The sequence below is a fragment of the Pteronotus mesoamericanus genome, unplaced genomic scaffold (assembly GCF_021234165.1).
Source record: "Pteronotus mesoamericanus isolate MK-2021 breed Mesoamerican mustached bat unplaced genomic scaffold, CSHL_Meso_final contig_523, whole genome shotgun sequence".
In the NCBI taxonomy this organism is placed as follows: domain Eukaryota; kingdom Metazoa; phylum Chordata; class Mammalia; order Chiroptera; family Mormoopidae; genus Pteronotus; species Pteronotus mesoamericanus.
In genome coordinates, this window is record NW_026555190.1 from 1 (window position 1) to 16,170 (window position 16,170).

General features: G+C 49.0%; 3 gene segments (V, D, J or C); all 3 read right to left on the minus strand.

Moving 5' to 3' along the window:
- Positions 1 to 4,072: 4,072 nt before the first annotated feature.
- LOC129075339 (immunoglobulin lambda variable 1-40-like) lies at positions 4,073 to 4,678 on the minus strand. The segment is given in 2 exon segments: positions 4,073 to 4,461; positions 4,592 to 4,678. Coding segments are annotated over 2 exon segments (435 nt in total).
- A 3,394-nt stretch (positions 4,679 to 8,072) lies between these two features.
- Positions 8,073 to 8,618, minus strand: LOC129075340 (probable non-functional immunoglobulin lambda variable 5-48). The segment is given in 2 exon segments: positions 8,073 to 8,467; positions 8,564 to 8,618. Coding segments are annotated over 2 exon segments (441 nt in total).
- Positions 8,619 to 15,180: 6,562 nt separating this feature from the next.
- On the minus strand, positions 15,181 to 15,673 carry LOC129075338 (probable non-functional immunoglobulin lambda variable 11-55). The segment is given in 2 exon segments: positions 15,181 to 15,525; positions 15,602 to 15,673. Coding segments are annotated over 2 exon segments (390 nt in total).
- Between the last annotated feature and the right edge of the window lie 497 nt (positions 15,674 to 16,170).

Consider the following 16,170-nt stretch of genomic DNA (forward strand, 5'->3'; position numbering starts at 1 on the left):
TGATTGGGTGCCACCCTGGTGTGCCCTGGGGGGAGGTCTGGAATGAGGCAGATGCTGTGACCTCACACAGACCCCTGACTGCACAGCCACTGAGACAGCGAGGGGGCCGAGGTGACCTCAGTCCTGATTTCTTCCCCTGGGAGCTGGGATCGGAATATGGGCGACCCGTGCGAGGTCCCGCCCTCGTGCCCCAATGGTCTTGTATTTCCCAAACATAAACGCGTCCTTCAGAACTGTTTCCGACCTCTCCAGTGAAATCCCGTCCTGCCTCCCTAGGAAACCTTACCGGGCCTCCTCTCTCCGGCACTGAGACCACTAGGGGATCGCAGAGCCCGTGTCAGCGGTGCCAAGGGTCAGGACTCTCCCATGGACACAGCCCTGTCAACGCTCCGGGTGCAGCAGTCGGGGGACCAAGGCTGGAGCTGGCGGCCAGGCCTGGGGGCCAACTGCCCTTGCTCTCCATTGTCATTAAATACACGGAGCACCTTCCATGTCACTGCAGATTTTGAGGAGAAAGGCCACAGCACCCCCCTGAAATGATCAGATTTATCCCAACAAGAGATACAACAAAATAAGAAAAAATATGCCTCATAATTAGAATCAGATCAAGACAGTCACCTGGCACCTAGCCTAGTGGGGTGAGCGCCCGGGGCATTTTACAGCCTGTTTCCTGACCCCTCTCCTGTGGGGCAGGAGGAGCGGAGGGAAGTGGGGAGACTGGGAGGGGAGGGAGGGGAGGGAGCAGGAGACAAAACGCAGCCAGGATGCGGTGGAGAAAAGCCCCCAGTTCTTTTCAGCACTCTGTGAAATGAAAATATGATGAAATATTCATTTCTAAATTGCCGGTAACTGGATTGATGAAATTGGCACAGATTTTTATTCTCATCATTGTGGTTGTGACACCCAACTTTCTTCAGACAGCATGATTCCTACGCAAGCATTGGGTGCGTATAGTAACCAAAGGTACATTTGGTGCAGTAGAGACAATTACGTATAATTATATACATTATATCTTGACATGAGAAGGATCTAAAACGTAAGGTAAAAATAAATCATTCAAAAATAATTGAAATATCTCAAAGTACAAACATCAGTTTCCCCAGATGTTGTGAGAAATTAATGTCACCGAAATAAGTGAGGACTGGACCAGCAAGACGTATAAACCAAATATATGACAGTGTAGGAACTGAAGCATTTACTGTAAGTGTCATCAGGAATCAACGAGGCCCTCACCGCGGCCAGCAGGATCGCGGACCACTGGAAGGAGCCCTGAGCCCCCTTGGAAAATCGTCTGAGGTATTCTCAGGGCACGAGGGTTCCCAGCAGTTCTCTGCCGGGGGCGGGATCTGGGCTGCCATTGGCAGGGAGTGTTGAAGGGAGGGTTGCTCAGATGCATGGGGGAGAAGAACCCAGGGCCCAGGGGCCCATCCCAAGGCAGGAAGGACTAGGCCGCAGCGCCCCCTGGTGGCGCTCGAGTGATGCTGCCTCACCCTGGTGGGAGCTTTCCTCTGGGCTGTGCTGGTCACCTCCCAAGGACCACGCTGATGCACTTTATGGACCCTGGGCTACAACATCCGTGAGTCCATGACGTAGTGTCCAGTTGCACCATCTCACTGTCTTATGGTGTGTCACAGCGACACCGCTGAGGTTTCGGAATGGGGCACCTGCCATGTGGTTCCGGACCTCCTCATATTTGCTCTCCCTCCTAAATGCGTGTTCCCATTCCTCAAAGACATCCCTTATACCCTGGCTTCAGCCCACGTCCTCCCTGGTGGTCACACAAATCTGTGTTGGTGTCACATGGATTCTACTGGGATGCTGAGGAAGTTTTCACCTATGCTCATAAATGATGCCCTGCAATTTCGAAATCGCAGACTGTAGGTGTTGGGGGGTTTCCTGCGTTTTCTATGATGAGGGCATGAGATTCGGCTGCGTGCCCCTCTTTCAGATCTTTGAAATACCTTCTCTTTTAGAGTTCAGAGTGAACGTGAGTTTCCTAGTAAAGCAATGGGACAGAGAGTGGCTAGGCCATAGGCAGGGTATCCTGGAATACGCTCTTGAATGTTTGCCAGGGATCTGTCATTACGCTTTCTGCCTTAGATTGAGTGTCAGAGATCATTCCCAAATACACACACACACACGTGCACGCACACACGGGCCCGGAGAATGTGTATGATGGCAGGATTAGCAGTGTCTACCCCAGGACCGTGGAATAAGGGACAGGAGGCGGGAAAAGACCAAGACAACCCAGTCCTTGCGCGCAGGTGACAAAGGTCAAGGGCAGCGTAAGTGTCCTCCACTGACGTCCTTCACTTCGCCCCAAGGAAATTCCTTGTCTGGTGAGTGAGGGAGCGAAGCGCGGAGGGATCTGGGTCATGATGGGGAAGCCACGCACCTCTGCTTGCTCGGGCCTCGTTGCGGGAACCCTCTCAGCAGCAAGTGTGTCTTGCGCCGTGTCCAGCATGACTTCATGCAGATTTGTTCCGGAGGTGTGACAGTCTCTCTGTTTATACCTGGCCATGAGGCCGGAAGAAGAACTCTAGGAGCCGGGGAGCAGGAGCTACGAGGCACGCGTGTGAGCCCGAGCCCGCGGGTGCCGTGCCCTCCCCCGCCGTTTCCACAGGACTCTCCTGGGTTGGGGTCCTCCCCTGGGAACGCTGCCCATCCCACGGTCTGTGACAGGAAGTCTCTTCTGAGTTCCTTCTGTGGAGAGGTGACCACAGTTTGAGTGAGTGATATTGGCCATAGCTAAGATAAAATGCCACAGAGCCTTCAAGCTTCATAACCTGAGAAAAGCCATACCTGCAGGACGTCGTAGGATATCATCCATCACTAGAGAAATACAAGTCAAAACTGCAGTAAGAACCCCGTCTGATGTGGCTCAGTTGGTCGGCTGTCGTCCTACAAAGCAAAAGGCGGCTGGTTTGACTCCCCATCAGGGCACGTGCCTGCGCGGCGGGCCTGATGCCGTCGCGGCGTGGACGAGAGGCAATCGATCGATGTTTCTCTCTAAAACTGCAGTGAGATACCACTTCACCCCGACTAGAAGGGCTGATATAAGCGGAAGCATGTTAACAATTGTTGGGGAGGATGTGAAGAATCGGAAGGCCGGTACACTGCTGGTAGAAATGGCAGCAGCCCGGCCACCCTGATAAACATCTAACAGTCTCTCACAGTCACGACAAAGTTATCATGTGTCCCCGTAATTCCACTCCCAAGCGTCTACCCAGGAGAAAGGAAAACATTTATCTACTCAAAACAGAACAAATCAGAGCCGAGGTTCCCAGCAGCGCTATGCATAATAGCCAAAGAGAAAAGACAACACAAGTATCCACCAGCAGGGGATGGGGAACAGGCATCGGTGTGCTCAGACTGCGGAGTATTATTTGACCAAAACAAGGATTGCTGGCCCGTGCCGCAGCCTGGATGGGACCCCAAGAACACTACTCAGAAGAATTTGAGGAAAACGAGGCAGGCACAAAGGACCACCCATTGTCTTCTTCCGTGTAAACAAATGTCCAGGAGAGCGAATGGAGAAATCCAGAAGGTGGGTCAGCGGTTGCTTGGGACTGACAGAGGCGTGATGAGGCGAGATTACTAAAGGGTGGGGCTTTTCCCTGAGGGATAATAAAAATGTTCTAAAATTAGAATATGGGATGGTAATACCACTCTGTCAATATGTTAAATGCTATTGTACTGTACATATAAACCAGTGAAACTTATGGCATGCAAATTAGACCTAGTAAAGTTGTGACATAAAAAATTATGAGAAGGGTCACCTGTCACTAGCTCCTTAAAGTGGGTTTTTGCTCAAAAAATCGGACCCTCAGAGTCGGACGCTGTAGGCAAGGGTGGAGAACCCATGGCCCATGGGATGCATGTGGCCCAGGATGGCTATGAATGAGGTCCGACACGAAATCGTAGACTTCCTTAAAATGTTACGAGATTTCTGTGTGTGTGATTACATGTCGCAATGTGTTTAACGTGTGGCCCAACACAACTCTTTTCCATGTGGACCAGAGACATCAAAACGTTGGACGCCCCTGGCTAGGGCCGGCCACAATCACACTCTTTATCTGTCCCAGGCCTTCATGGGGTTGATCACTGGGAACAGGGCAGGGTTTTGTCGCAGTTCCCCATGGGTCTGGAGCACTGTGGTATTGCTGCTGCCATAGTCCCACGAAGAACAGTAATAATCCCCCTCATCCTTAGGCTGGAGGCCTGTGATGGTCAGAGAGGCCGTGTTGCCGGACTTGGAGCCGGAGAACCGATCTGGGATCCCTGAGGGGCGAGTAGTTCCAAGCATCACAGTTTTGGGGGTAGCCCCAGGAACCTGTTGGTACCAGCCTGCACCATAGAATCCAACATTGTTGCTGCTTCCAGTGCAGGTGAGGGTGACCTTCTGTCCCACAGACCCTGACACCGAGGCTTCCTGTGTCAGCCCAGACTGCGCCCAGGACCCTGGAACAGAAAAGTGGACACACAAGGATGTGAGCCTGGGGTTATGTCTCAGAGCGTCTTCCCAGTAAAAGGAAAAGCTGTGTCCAAGTGTCTCCCACGGTCACTTGTCCGGCTCCCCTCCGTCAGTCACCTGAGCAGTGAGCCAGGAGGGCGAGGAGGAGAGGGGTCCAGGCCATGGTGGAGGTGCCCACGCTCTGCTTCTGAGCCTACGAGGCCGAGAGCGGCCCAAAGTCTCTCTTATCTTGTCCCCTCGTGGGAGGGCAGAGAGGAGCCTTTCATGCAAATTGTTTCCTCCTCCTGGGTCCCTGGGGATAAAGGTGGTGGCAGCTGCGTGTCCGTGAGGCTGCAAGAGCCTCTCTGGGGGGCCCTGGGAGGTCACAGCTGCTGGTCCCCAGTGAGCACAGAACAGAGAGCACAGGGTTCCAGCACTGGTTTCCCAGCTGAGACCCCCACAGACCCTCAGGGATGGGTCCACAGCGCCCCCTGCTGTTTCAGTGTCCAGACTCACTTACGACTGGCACTGAGAGGCAGGAGTTTAGCAGAGAGAGTGAGGCTCTGGGCTTCAGTCCTGCCTGGGGCACCACCCACCCCACACACAGTGGGGCCTTCTCATCCCCCAGGGCTCCTCGCTGTGCTGCAGGTGTCCCCATGCCTTACTCTAAAGTCTTGATCTCCTCAGCATGAGATCTTCCTCCTGCTTCTCCTACCATTTAGATAATTATGTTGTTGGACAAGAGGTGCCTTAATGGTCAGAGTGAAGGTGTCCTCCATTCAGAGAATGGTAGGGCAGAGGGCACAAAGACCCCTTCACACCCTCTACTTCAGCACCTGGGATGACCAGCTCCTCTCCCTCTCCTCATACGTTACTTCCCACCATGGCACCCCAGTGTCCATCAGCCTCTTCAATTGTCCTGTCTTCACCTACGATGGCACCCAAGTCTATTGATACCCAGGCACAGGGGTTAACCTGATCCAGGAAGAGACCAGAATTATTAGGGAGTGAGATCCGCTTTTTGCTTGCTCTCCCCCTGAGAGCATCCATGTGAGATGGTCATCAGCGCTGCCCTCCCCGGATGCAGCCTGCACCCCACGGCCCCTCAGCCGCACACCAGGGTGAATGGGTCTCTCGCACCACGTGCCTTGTGCCTCGGGACGGGGTTGGATCTTTGGGGACGTGCACAGGCATTGAAGTTGCAGGAAGAGCGTTCAGTATCGTGACACTGAAGTCCCAGGTGGCCTGTCTCAACAATGTTTCAGTGTCTAGGATGCATATTAATTTACTCAACACATCCTTGTCTACACCCTACTGTGTGTAGACTTCTAATACCTCATGAAAAGAATATCAACACAATTACTTCCCTAGTGCCTTACCCTAATCAATTTCTGTGGAAATAGTGCCACTGATATGAATGATCTATAAGTTAATATGTAAATATGTATATATTTCTCCATCTAGTCACTCCCAAATCTCACTTACTAACATCAGAAATGCATATTGTATTCCTGCGAAGACTTAGTTCCCTCTGAATAGTCACAGAAAAGACCGCCTCCCTGTATCACACTGGTGTCACATGAAAACCAGAGGATGCCCATGGCCATGACAGCTTCTCCTTTGCGGACCGTAGCACTGATGTCTGACGCATCATGGTGTTTATTCGCCGCTCAGTAATTTACTTTAATTCACACACATGAAGTCATGAATAAAAAAGAAAACTCAAACATTCTCTCTCCTTAACCCATGTCAACCATGTGTGCCCCTCTTGCATCTGGACCAGGACCATCCAACCAAATCCCCAACCGGAAGCATGGGAGCCATCTCAGACCCATCCACGTACCCCTCACTAAACCTCCAGCACGGCCCAGGGCCAGCGTTTCCCATGCTCTTCACCCTCACTCTCCTCCCCGAGACGTGGCCACTGTCTTCTGCTGCAGGATGGGATGGGTTCTCCTCCCGACCTGTCTCCCTGCTCCGCTCACTTTATTCCCCTCGCAGCTGGGATTTTGGTAAGCAGACACCTACATATGCATGTCAGTCCCCAACAGCAGTACTACCATGACCATGTTTTTCCTTGTTAGCAGAAGTCATCACAACACCTGGCCTCCAGCTGCCTCCTCAGCTCTCCTGCCACTTTCTCGGAGCTCCCCCTGGTACCCTCCGTACTCCTTACCCCATTGCATAGCCCAAAGGCCACTGTCCCCATTTATTTGCATGACCAATACGTCCTTCTTTGCGTTCTTACCTGTTACTATAACAAGTGGCCCCTCACCCGTACATCCGTCTCACTCCCACTTACTCTGAATATGTGCTATTGGACACCACTCCTATTGAGTGGGGTTCTTTTGTCTCAATTCCCCACCTTGTGCCCCGAAGCTCTGCAGACTCCCCTTACGTGGGTGCCTTTGTCTCACTTAACTTGCCTCATAGCACATCTTCAGTGTCCAGGAAGAAGCAGACATAGAAGTGTAAGTACACAACTGCAATATTTTTGGTTGTGGTTTTAATGAAGAAGAGATTTACAAGACTTTCAGGTAAAAATTTAATTGCGTCACATTATTGGAGCACCCAAGTGTATATCCCAGAATGGGGACTTCAGATCCCGCTCCCCCTTAGGACAGCCCCACAGCGCCCCCTGCCTGGTACACGTTCCAGTCTCTCGAGGGTATGAGCCGCCTGAGGAATATAAGCACAAGATGCTTGATTTGGATTGTTTCACTCATCACTATGAATCTCACTGGTCAGGGGTCCTGGAATATTTGTTCATGCAGAGAAGAGAGGAGACTGTTCTCTATTCTCCAACACACACGTGTGGGATCTTTGCAAAAACTTGAGTTTATGGAATCTTAGATTTCACAACAATATGAAGTTGTTTAACCAGAATATATCTCTTGAATTGAGAAAGAAAGTTAAAGCTTAAAACAGAAGGTGGTTGATCCTCATTGTGCATGCAAACCACAGGCTCCTCACGGCTCCCAGTGGCCCACGTGATGGGCGATGGAGCCACCTGGCAAGGGGTGTTAGTCTCTGAATCCCACTCGCGTCTTTCCTCTGAGAGTTTTGCCTTTCTTGGGCTTTGCTGATACCCTGGTGCCCATGGAGAATCACACACAACCGTCTTTCAATGTGGAGGAGGTCCTGTTGATTCACCATCCCTGGCGCCAGAGAGACCTGCTATCCTGGAGCCCCAAGAGGAGAAAACAGTTCCCACGGACAGGCCACGATGGGCACGTGCAGACGGATGTAAACTCATTCTCAGAGCAGTTTCCTCAGAGACGGGCTGGTCTTGCTGGACCCAGTGACCCACTGGAAGCCCTCAGACCACCCACACTTGTGACACAGGCTTAAACTCTGGGCTGGGCATGGGTGGGCATCGCCATCTTTTTTCTCGTACATCATGTCCCTGGACGGTTAGGTGGCCTGCGGATGGATTGGTGTCTGTGTGGCCATGGGCGGGCTGAAAAGATATTAACAAGGGAGACACAGAATGTTTAACTATGGACAAGAAGATAAAAAAAATTGTGCCTCCATGAGTCCTTGGAAAAGACTTGCCAACTGAAGGAGTGGGAACAAATGTCACCCTGACTGAGCCTTGGTCCCAGGGCGATCAGGGGTGTCAGCCCCCGGCAGACAGAGCACAGGGTGGTTTCAGTCTCACTTCTCCGTGACTCTGCAGCACTGTGTAACCATTGCTGCTGTCGTGCCATATAACACAGTAATAGTCGGCCTCGTCCTCAGGCTGCAGCCCAGAGATGGTCAGGAGCCCTGCGTTCGCCGAGGCGTCTTTGGACCCAGAGAAGCGGCTGGGGACCCCGGAGCCCTGGTGCTTGTCTGAGTCCGACTTGTAGCTCAGAAGATACCGGGGAGGGCTCCCTGGCTTCTGCTGTAACCAGCGTATCCAGTAATCACCAACACTGAAGCCACTGCTGAGGGTGCAGGTGAGTCTGGCTGTTGCTCCCGGAGACACAGAGAGGGAGGGCGGCTGGGTCAGCACAGGCTGCGAGAGGGAACCTGCAAGCACAGACATTCAGGGGGAGGGAATATTGCAGCCTATGGATAAGGCACAGGGTGCAGGGATGTTGGCTGCACCCTGGAGACCGTCCATACCTGTGCAGTGGGAGAGGAGCACGAGGAGGAGAGGGGTCCAGGCCATGGTGCAGACAGCTTCCTCTGGGCCGCAGCTGAGGCCTGAGTTGGGCTGCGCCTCTTTTATCTTCCCCACTGCCTGGGAAGGGGAGGGGTGCTCACGCTTATTTGTTTCCCCTCTGAACATGCACCTTCTACCCTGAGAGCCACCCAAGTCTGAGCTGGTTGATTGCACAGACAGCTGAGGCGTGAGACTGAGCTTGCCCCCGGGTAGGCTCCTAGGGGGGAAGCAGCTCCTGGGACCTTCCACAGACAAGTGAGCAGGAGGCTCTGCCCAGCCCAGGGAGCATATAGCTGCGAAGGTCCCCACGCTGCCTACAACAGGCACCCAGGCCCCGGGCCTGGGGAATTTGGGGATCGCACAACGGGCCAGTCACCCACTGTCTGGCTCTTGTGGAATCCCCCGGGGCCCCTTGCCTGCTTTATACTGCACGTGTGTCTGTGGATGGAAATGATGTTAGGGATGCTGGCCTGAGACTGGTCCACAGACATCCCTGGGGCCACAACCCCTGCCCTGTCCGAAGGGAACGGCTATTAATAAACGACGCTTTCCGTGGAGGGAGTCCCTAGGCTGCTGCGAGTCACAGCAGTGGACACATGACCACCGTCCCAGGCAGGACTAGAGGAAGGATCTGGGAGCAGAGGCCCGAGCCCACCCAAGGAGGAGGCGACGGGTGATCTGGGTCTGAATGTAGAGCGAGGGTCCTGCTGGTGCACAAACCAAGGGCCCAAGGTTCCTAGAAGATGTGAGGATTCTGAAAGTTTAGCAGAATTTGTGAACACCAAGAGACCTGAAATAGAGTTCATTTGTGGAACAGGTGGCAGAGCCCACAGGTGCCTGTGGCACTGGCCTGATGGCTTGAAAGGTGCTGGGCAGGTAACAGCAACTGCAGCCCAAACACAAAGAGCTTTCTCGGTCATAAGGAAGGGATGGAGGTGTATTTAGGACAATGTAATTTTCTTACAATCCGCTGTCCGTAATTCAATGTGTAATGTGATAAGTTCTCACATATGTGCACATCTGTGAATCCCTCACCTCAATCAAGATAATAAATGTATCCGCCCCCTCAGCATGCCTGCATGCCCTCTTTGAAGTCCCTCCTTCCCGCCACTCCCATCCCAATCTCCAATCAGTCCCTGGGCCTCTTTTTATCACTTGTATTTCATAGCTTTTAATATAAATTGAATTTTACAATTTTCTGTTTTTCTTGGCTTCCTCAACTTAGCATTATGTTTTGAGGCCTGGCCTTGTGGTGCATGTATACGTAGATCATTCCTTGCCAAATAGTGTCCCATGACATGGTCATGGCACCATGTGTTTATCTGTTGACCTGTCGACAGGCCTTTGGGCTGTCTCCACATTGGGACAATTATGCATACAGTGCTATTTCCATGACAGATCAACCAATCAATTTATATATGTGTGTGTTACATTGTAACTACTAATAATATACATGTTTAATTTATTACTTAATGAATATAAATCCTAATATATAAATTTATATATTATAAAAGAAGAAAGTCTCTATGCATATTCTTGGACAAGTCTTTGCATGGATATGCAGTTTATTTTTCACGGTTAAGTGAAACAGCCGAATCATAAGGGAGGAGTACATTCAACCTTATTAAAAACTGTCAAACTATTTTCAGAAGCAGTTTACTGATTTCACACTCCCACCTCAAGCGGACCCGAGTTATTGGGCCGCGCACGCTCCAAAACCTGGCATGGGGAGGCGTTCTATTTCCGCCCATTCTTACGTGTGTGTAGTGCTATTCTTGTTTTAATTTCTATTTCCTTATTACGTGATGATGTTGAACATCTTGTCCTGTCTTTTCATTTTGCATCAGATACCAAATTTGGTAAAGTTTCTGCCCAAACTTAATTGCATTGACTTCTAATTATTGAAGTTCCGTATATGTTATTGATACAAGTCCTCTCTTAAAGATATGGTTTCACATAAATATTTCCTCAGTTTATCAATTATCTTGTCATTATATTAACAGTGTCTTTCAAAGAGCAGAGGATTTAAACTTTATGAAGTCTAATTTATCAATTTATTTTTTATACTTGGTACATATGTTTATCTCACTATAGTTGTAATTTTCTCTTTCCTGGTAACATTTGCCAAGGACTTATTTCATTTGCTTCTTGGCACCATGTAAATTTCCCTTTACAAACTGTTCATTGAGATCTTTTCCCCATTTTAATGTGTTGTTTGTCCTTTTTATGTAAAACTCCAGCAATCTTTCATGTACTATTTAAAAAATTAAATATATTCTTAACATGATGATTGTATGTGTAACAAGTGCACACACTCTCGCACACTCAGACTGATCTGTTTGCGGAAAAATGACTATGTATGCATATATGGGAAATTAAAAGTTTTAAACTTCTGTAGGTTTTCATTATTGCAACCACTTGCCTCCACATCACTTACAAAGCTATCGCCACATCTGTGCAAGGAAGCAGCTTGGGAGTGGAAGGAAAGTATCTTGGGAAAATTCCACAGTGACTGAGCTCTCAGTTCAAGAAAGCTCACATAGTGTGGACGCCTGCTGTGAGTTTAGTCTGCGGAATGTGGGAGTGGTTTGTCAGTGGGCAGAAGGAGAGCAGGTGGGTGAAGGAGGCTTCTGCAGTCGACCTTCCTCACAGGATTGTGCCGAGCCATCAGGAAAATGCTGTTTTTGTCTGGAACCCATTTCAGAACTTTCCCAATTGCACTGGTCTTACCCTCACCTCCTAAGGTAAATCGACCTTAGGTAAGATCTGAGGGAAGACTTTAAAGTCTCAAGAGCGATGGTTCCTGTGTGTTTAAGTGACCGCGTACTTGATCTAGTTCCACAAAACAGTGTCAAGTCTTAGTTTTTCCTCCTGATTTTTTGTCCACCACCCAAATTAAGGGTGTCATTGTGACTTCCTCAAACACAGCCGTGAGTACGCAGCATCGCCTTATAATCTGTTCGATCCGTGTTGTATAATCAGCAGCTTGACCTTAAATGTGTGTCCAGATTGAAAAAATCATTAGGATTGCGTGGTAGGAATCCTGGAAGTATCTCCTGTTCTTCAATTCCTTTCTGTCTGATTCTGAGGGTTTCACCTGAGGTGACAGAATCAGCTTTCAGCATCCTCAGAAAGGCTGCCAGGAACTTCTGCGTTCTGCTTGATTGGAAGCATCACAAGCTGCTGACCTTGACAATCAGATCCCGATTCCAGCTTTTCCAGGGCACAGAGCCCGTGTCCTCGTACTTACCCACAACTGGCAGCCTGATTGGGCCATCAGCTGATCTAGTGCAGTTCGTCAAATTACCCAGATATCAACTCCCCTCTGTGTGTGGGAGCCGGTCTCCTCCCATCCAACCCCATCAGTACTTTGTGTCCTACTCAGAGGCGGTAAGTATGTATACAACGCTGTGTGACCATTGCTGCTGTCCATTTCCAGACCTTTTTCATCGTTCTGAACAGAAAGTGTGACCCCATTAAATAACCCCCCTTCCAGCCCCACCACTCCTCATGACCTGTAGAGAATGGAGGGATTGGTACAGTGGCCCTGGCAGAAGAACCCAGGGCTTCAGGAGCCCAGGACAATGCCGAAATCAGGAGAGAGCGGGGGGCAAATACCTGTGTGGCTCTCGAAAGATGTTGCTTGAGCCAAGTGAGAGCTGCTCTGGGCTGTGCAGTTTATCTCAGAAATACGACGTTGATGCAGGGTGCTCACCAGCACCTGGAGCGTCAGTGTGTCCTATTGCAAGGGAAACAAAAGAAAAAAAAATAAACCAATAGAATTACATCAAAGTAAAAAGTGTTGCACAGTGAAGGAAATCCATCAAGAAAATGAAAATACAACCCACAGAATGGGAGAACATAGTCGCCAATTTATACATCTGGTAAGTTGTTAATATCCAAAATCCATGAAGAACTCGTACAACTCAACGCCAAGAAAACAAACAATCCAATTAAAAACTGGACAAAGGACCTGAACAGACACTTTTTCTAAGAGGACATGGAGATGGCCAATGGACATATGAAAAGATGCTCAACACCACTTATCGTCAGAGAAATGCAAATTAAACTTAAAGAGATGTCACCTCACAGCTGTCTGAATGGCAAGCATCAATAAATCAACAAACAAGAAATGCTGGTGAGGATGAGGAGAAAAGGGAACTTGGTGCACTCTTGATGGGATGCAGACAGGTGCAGCCACTACAGAAACAGGACAGAGGCTCCTCAGAAAGTTTAAAAATGAGCTGCTTTATGATCCTGATTTCACTTCTGGGCATACACGTCTGTCCAGAAAAAGTCCAACCATTGTTAATGTAAACAGAATGGTTTACATGACATCTATGTAACCCGGTAGCCCAGAGGAGTGGACTAGAATGTGCTAGAGTGAACAACGATGACTTGACTGTACTAGTCAGTGGGGGCAGTAGATGCCACTGAGAGAGCGTGTGTACTGTGTGGCCGTTGCATTCTGAATGAGTAGAGCACTGAATCTGCATCACGTTTTGTGTTACGCTTGACCATTCCTCTACTGAACTTTTTCGGGTGATTCAGAAGGCCCCAGGTGTGGACAACTGGTGATTGGCAGCTTCATTATGACAATGTGCCTGGTTGTGCGTCATGTCTCATGCAGAGTTTTGTGGCAAAACCTCATATCACTCAGGTGACTCAGCCCCGCTACAGTCCAGATTTGGTGTCCTGGCACTTCTGGCTCTTCGCAAAACTCAAGTCACCTTTGAAAGGGAAGGGATTTCAGACTGTCGAAGAGATTCAGGGAAATACGGTTGGGTAGCTGATGCTGATTGGGCGAACTGTGTGAGGTCCCAAGGTGCCTACTTTGAAGCGGACTGAGGTTCACTGTCTTATGTACAATGTTTCTTGTATCTTTTTTCTTCCTCAAGAAATAGTTTTATCTCTCATAGTGCATGCCTGGATCCTTTCTGAATAAGTCTCATATATCTGAAGAAAATGAAAGCACTAGTTCGAAATAGTATATGCTCCACTATGTTCATTGAGTGTTAGCAAACTAAGTGCCATCAACAAACAAGTGGATTAAAACAGGTGGTACGTATATACTGTATAACATTACTCAGCCTTAAAAAGGAATGAAATCTTAACATTTGCAAGAAAATGGATGGAACTGGAGGGTATTATGCTAAGTGAAATAAGTCAGTCAAGATGGACAAATGCCATATGATTTCGCTCCTAAGTGGAATGCGAAGAACAATATAAATGAACAAACAAAACAGAGACAGACTCGTAGATAAAGAGAACAGACTGATGGTTGCCTCGGGGGATGGGGGCTTAGAAGGCTGGGTGAAAAAGGTGAAGGGAAGTACAGATCTGTAGTTTCAAAGAGATATGGGCGTGCAAAGGACAGCATACAAAAAATAGTCACTAATGTTGCAATAATTATGTATGGTGCCAGCTGTGTGCTGGAAATACCAGGAGGAAACCGTAATCCATCATTGTCTAACCACCATGCTACATACCTAAAATTAATACAAAATAATATGGAAGGCAAAATGTAATTGAAAAAATGAAAAAAAAATTACATAAACCTCTAGGAAAATTAAATCATGCAAAATATAGATTAATCTTAAAAATATTTTACAATATCATGAATTAAAATAAATTGACTTTATTCTCATAATCTAAGGTTTTTGCCTATTTTTATTGGAAATTAAGTTGATGTAGAAAGATCTCATGAGGGACAGCGTATTTGTTTTGCGTTCCAAAGTGGTTTAAAGTCCAGGGAAAACAAATTTTAAAACCTTCTAATTATTCTTCATGAGAAATACAGCAATTTCTAATTGGAGTGCACCATCAGGACTCTGTTACCAATGTAGATATTTTGGCAGACTCTGAAAAATTAAAGAGTACGAACTTTTAAAATGATATATCAAAAAATATAAATGTGTGAGTGCCAGTCTGCAAAGCTACCAAGGCTACTTATACGTTTGACTGAATGATGTCATTTTATCTTAAATACAGAGCATTCGCAGAACACAGCCTCTCACATGCAGGCCCACGGCTGGTCCCTGGTGGCTGACGCTGATCTCCGATCAAATTGTATTCTTGCAGGAAAGACACGTAGGAAGATTTCTCTCTGTGGTTAACTTTCTCCTTGGGAGAAACAAGGCAAAGCTTGAGGGCTGTGCTAATCATCTGGTTAACCTCTGTCAGACTGTCTCTCTCTCTCTCTCTCTCTCACACACACACACACACACACACGCTGGCATGCATGATCTTCCCTAAGAATCACTGGGGCCCTGGGGATTGCCATATGGATGGATTCCACTTTCTCTTCCACTGGTCTTTTACTTTTGAAAATGTGTTGTCAATTCTGCCCGTTTTCGACTGTCATTGTTGTTATTATATTGATATAAATTTTAGTTTGTTAAATGTTAAAGATCCTCATAAACATTTTTTATAAAATGGGACAGGGCTATAGTGTGGCAGCATTTCAACCAGACACCCCAGGGCTTAGCTCTGTTGTCATTATCGGTAGGTTGTTTACCATCTCATAAATGTGTCAGAGGCTGGGACCCAGTGAGGCTCTGGGTTTTTGTCACATTTCCTCATCTGTCTCTGTCACTGTGCTGAGCACTACTTTCATACACCTGACAGTAATAATCAGCCTCGTCCTCCGACTGCAGCCCAGAGATGAGCAAATGCGCTGCATTGGTTGAGGCGTCTTTGGATCCAGAGACTCGACTGGGGACCCCAGGTCCCAGTTGCTTGTCTGAGTCTGAGTAGTAGTACAAAAAATACCGGGGAGGGCTCCCTGGCTTCTGCTGGTACCAGTATATGTTTTTACCACCAACACTGAGGTCCCTGCTCAGGGTGCAGGTGAGTTTGGCTGTTGATCCAGGTGATGCAGAGACAGAGGGCGGCTGAGTCAGCACAGGCTGCGAGAGGGAACCTGCAAACACAGAGAGATCAGAGGGAACAGAAGGGTCAGGGTACAGGTGCTGCGGGTGCCTGAGTCCTGTCCCTACCTGTGCAGTGAGAGAGGAGCACAAGGAGGAGAGGGGCCCAGGCCATGGTGAGCACGGCTGCTCCTTAGTCCACAGAGCTGAGACTGGGCTGCTTAGGCCTCTCTTATCCCCTTCCAGTTGGCTTTACAGAGGAGGGGCTGCTCATGCAAATACGTCCCTATGCCCTGCCTTTTCCCCAGGGTCACTCAAGGATCTGGAGCCCCTGCTCCAGGAGGCCAGCCTGATGCACTGGTTTCCCCATAGGTAAGGCTGAGAGGAAGTAGTTGCTGGGACCACAGAGAGGGCCATGTGCAGGGAACTGGGCCAGGCCCAGAGAGGACAGGCCATGCCCTGTCCTCACAGGAAGCAAAGGGCCCAGGCCTGAGGCCTCCTGTCACCAGAGGGCTGCCTTAGCCAGGAGCTCCTGTTGTGCCCAGACAGTCTCCCCGCGCCCTCTGCTGGCCCCCAGGCAAACTGCTCCTCTATCAAGCTGATCCAACACTAGTCTTCACCTGTCTCCTTCACTCCTGGGTTTCCAACACATATGGGTTTTCCCTACAGGGGACGATGCAGGCACAATCCAGGTGTGA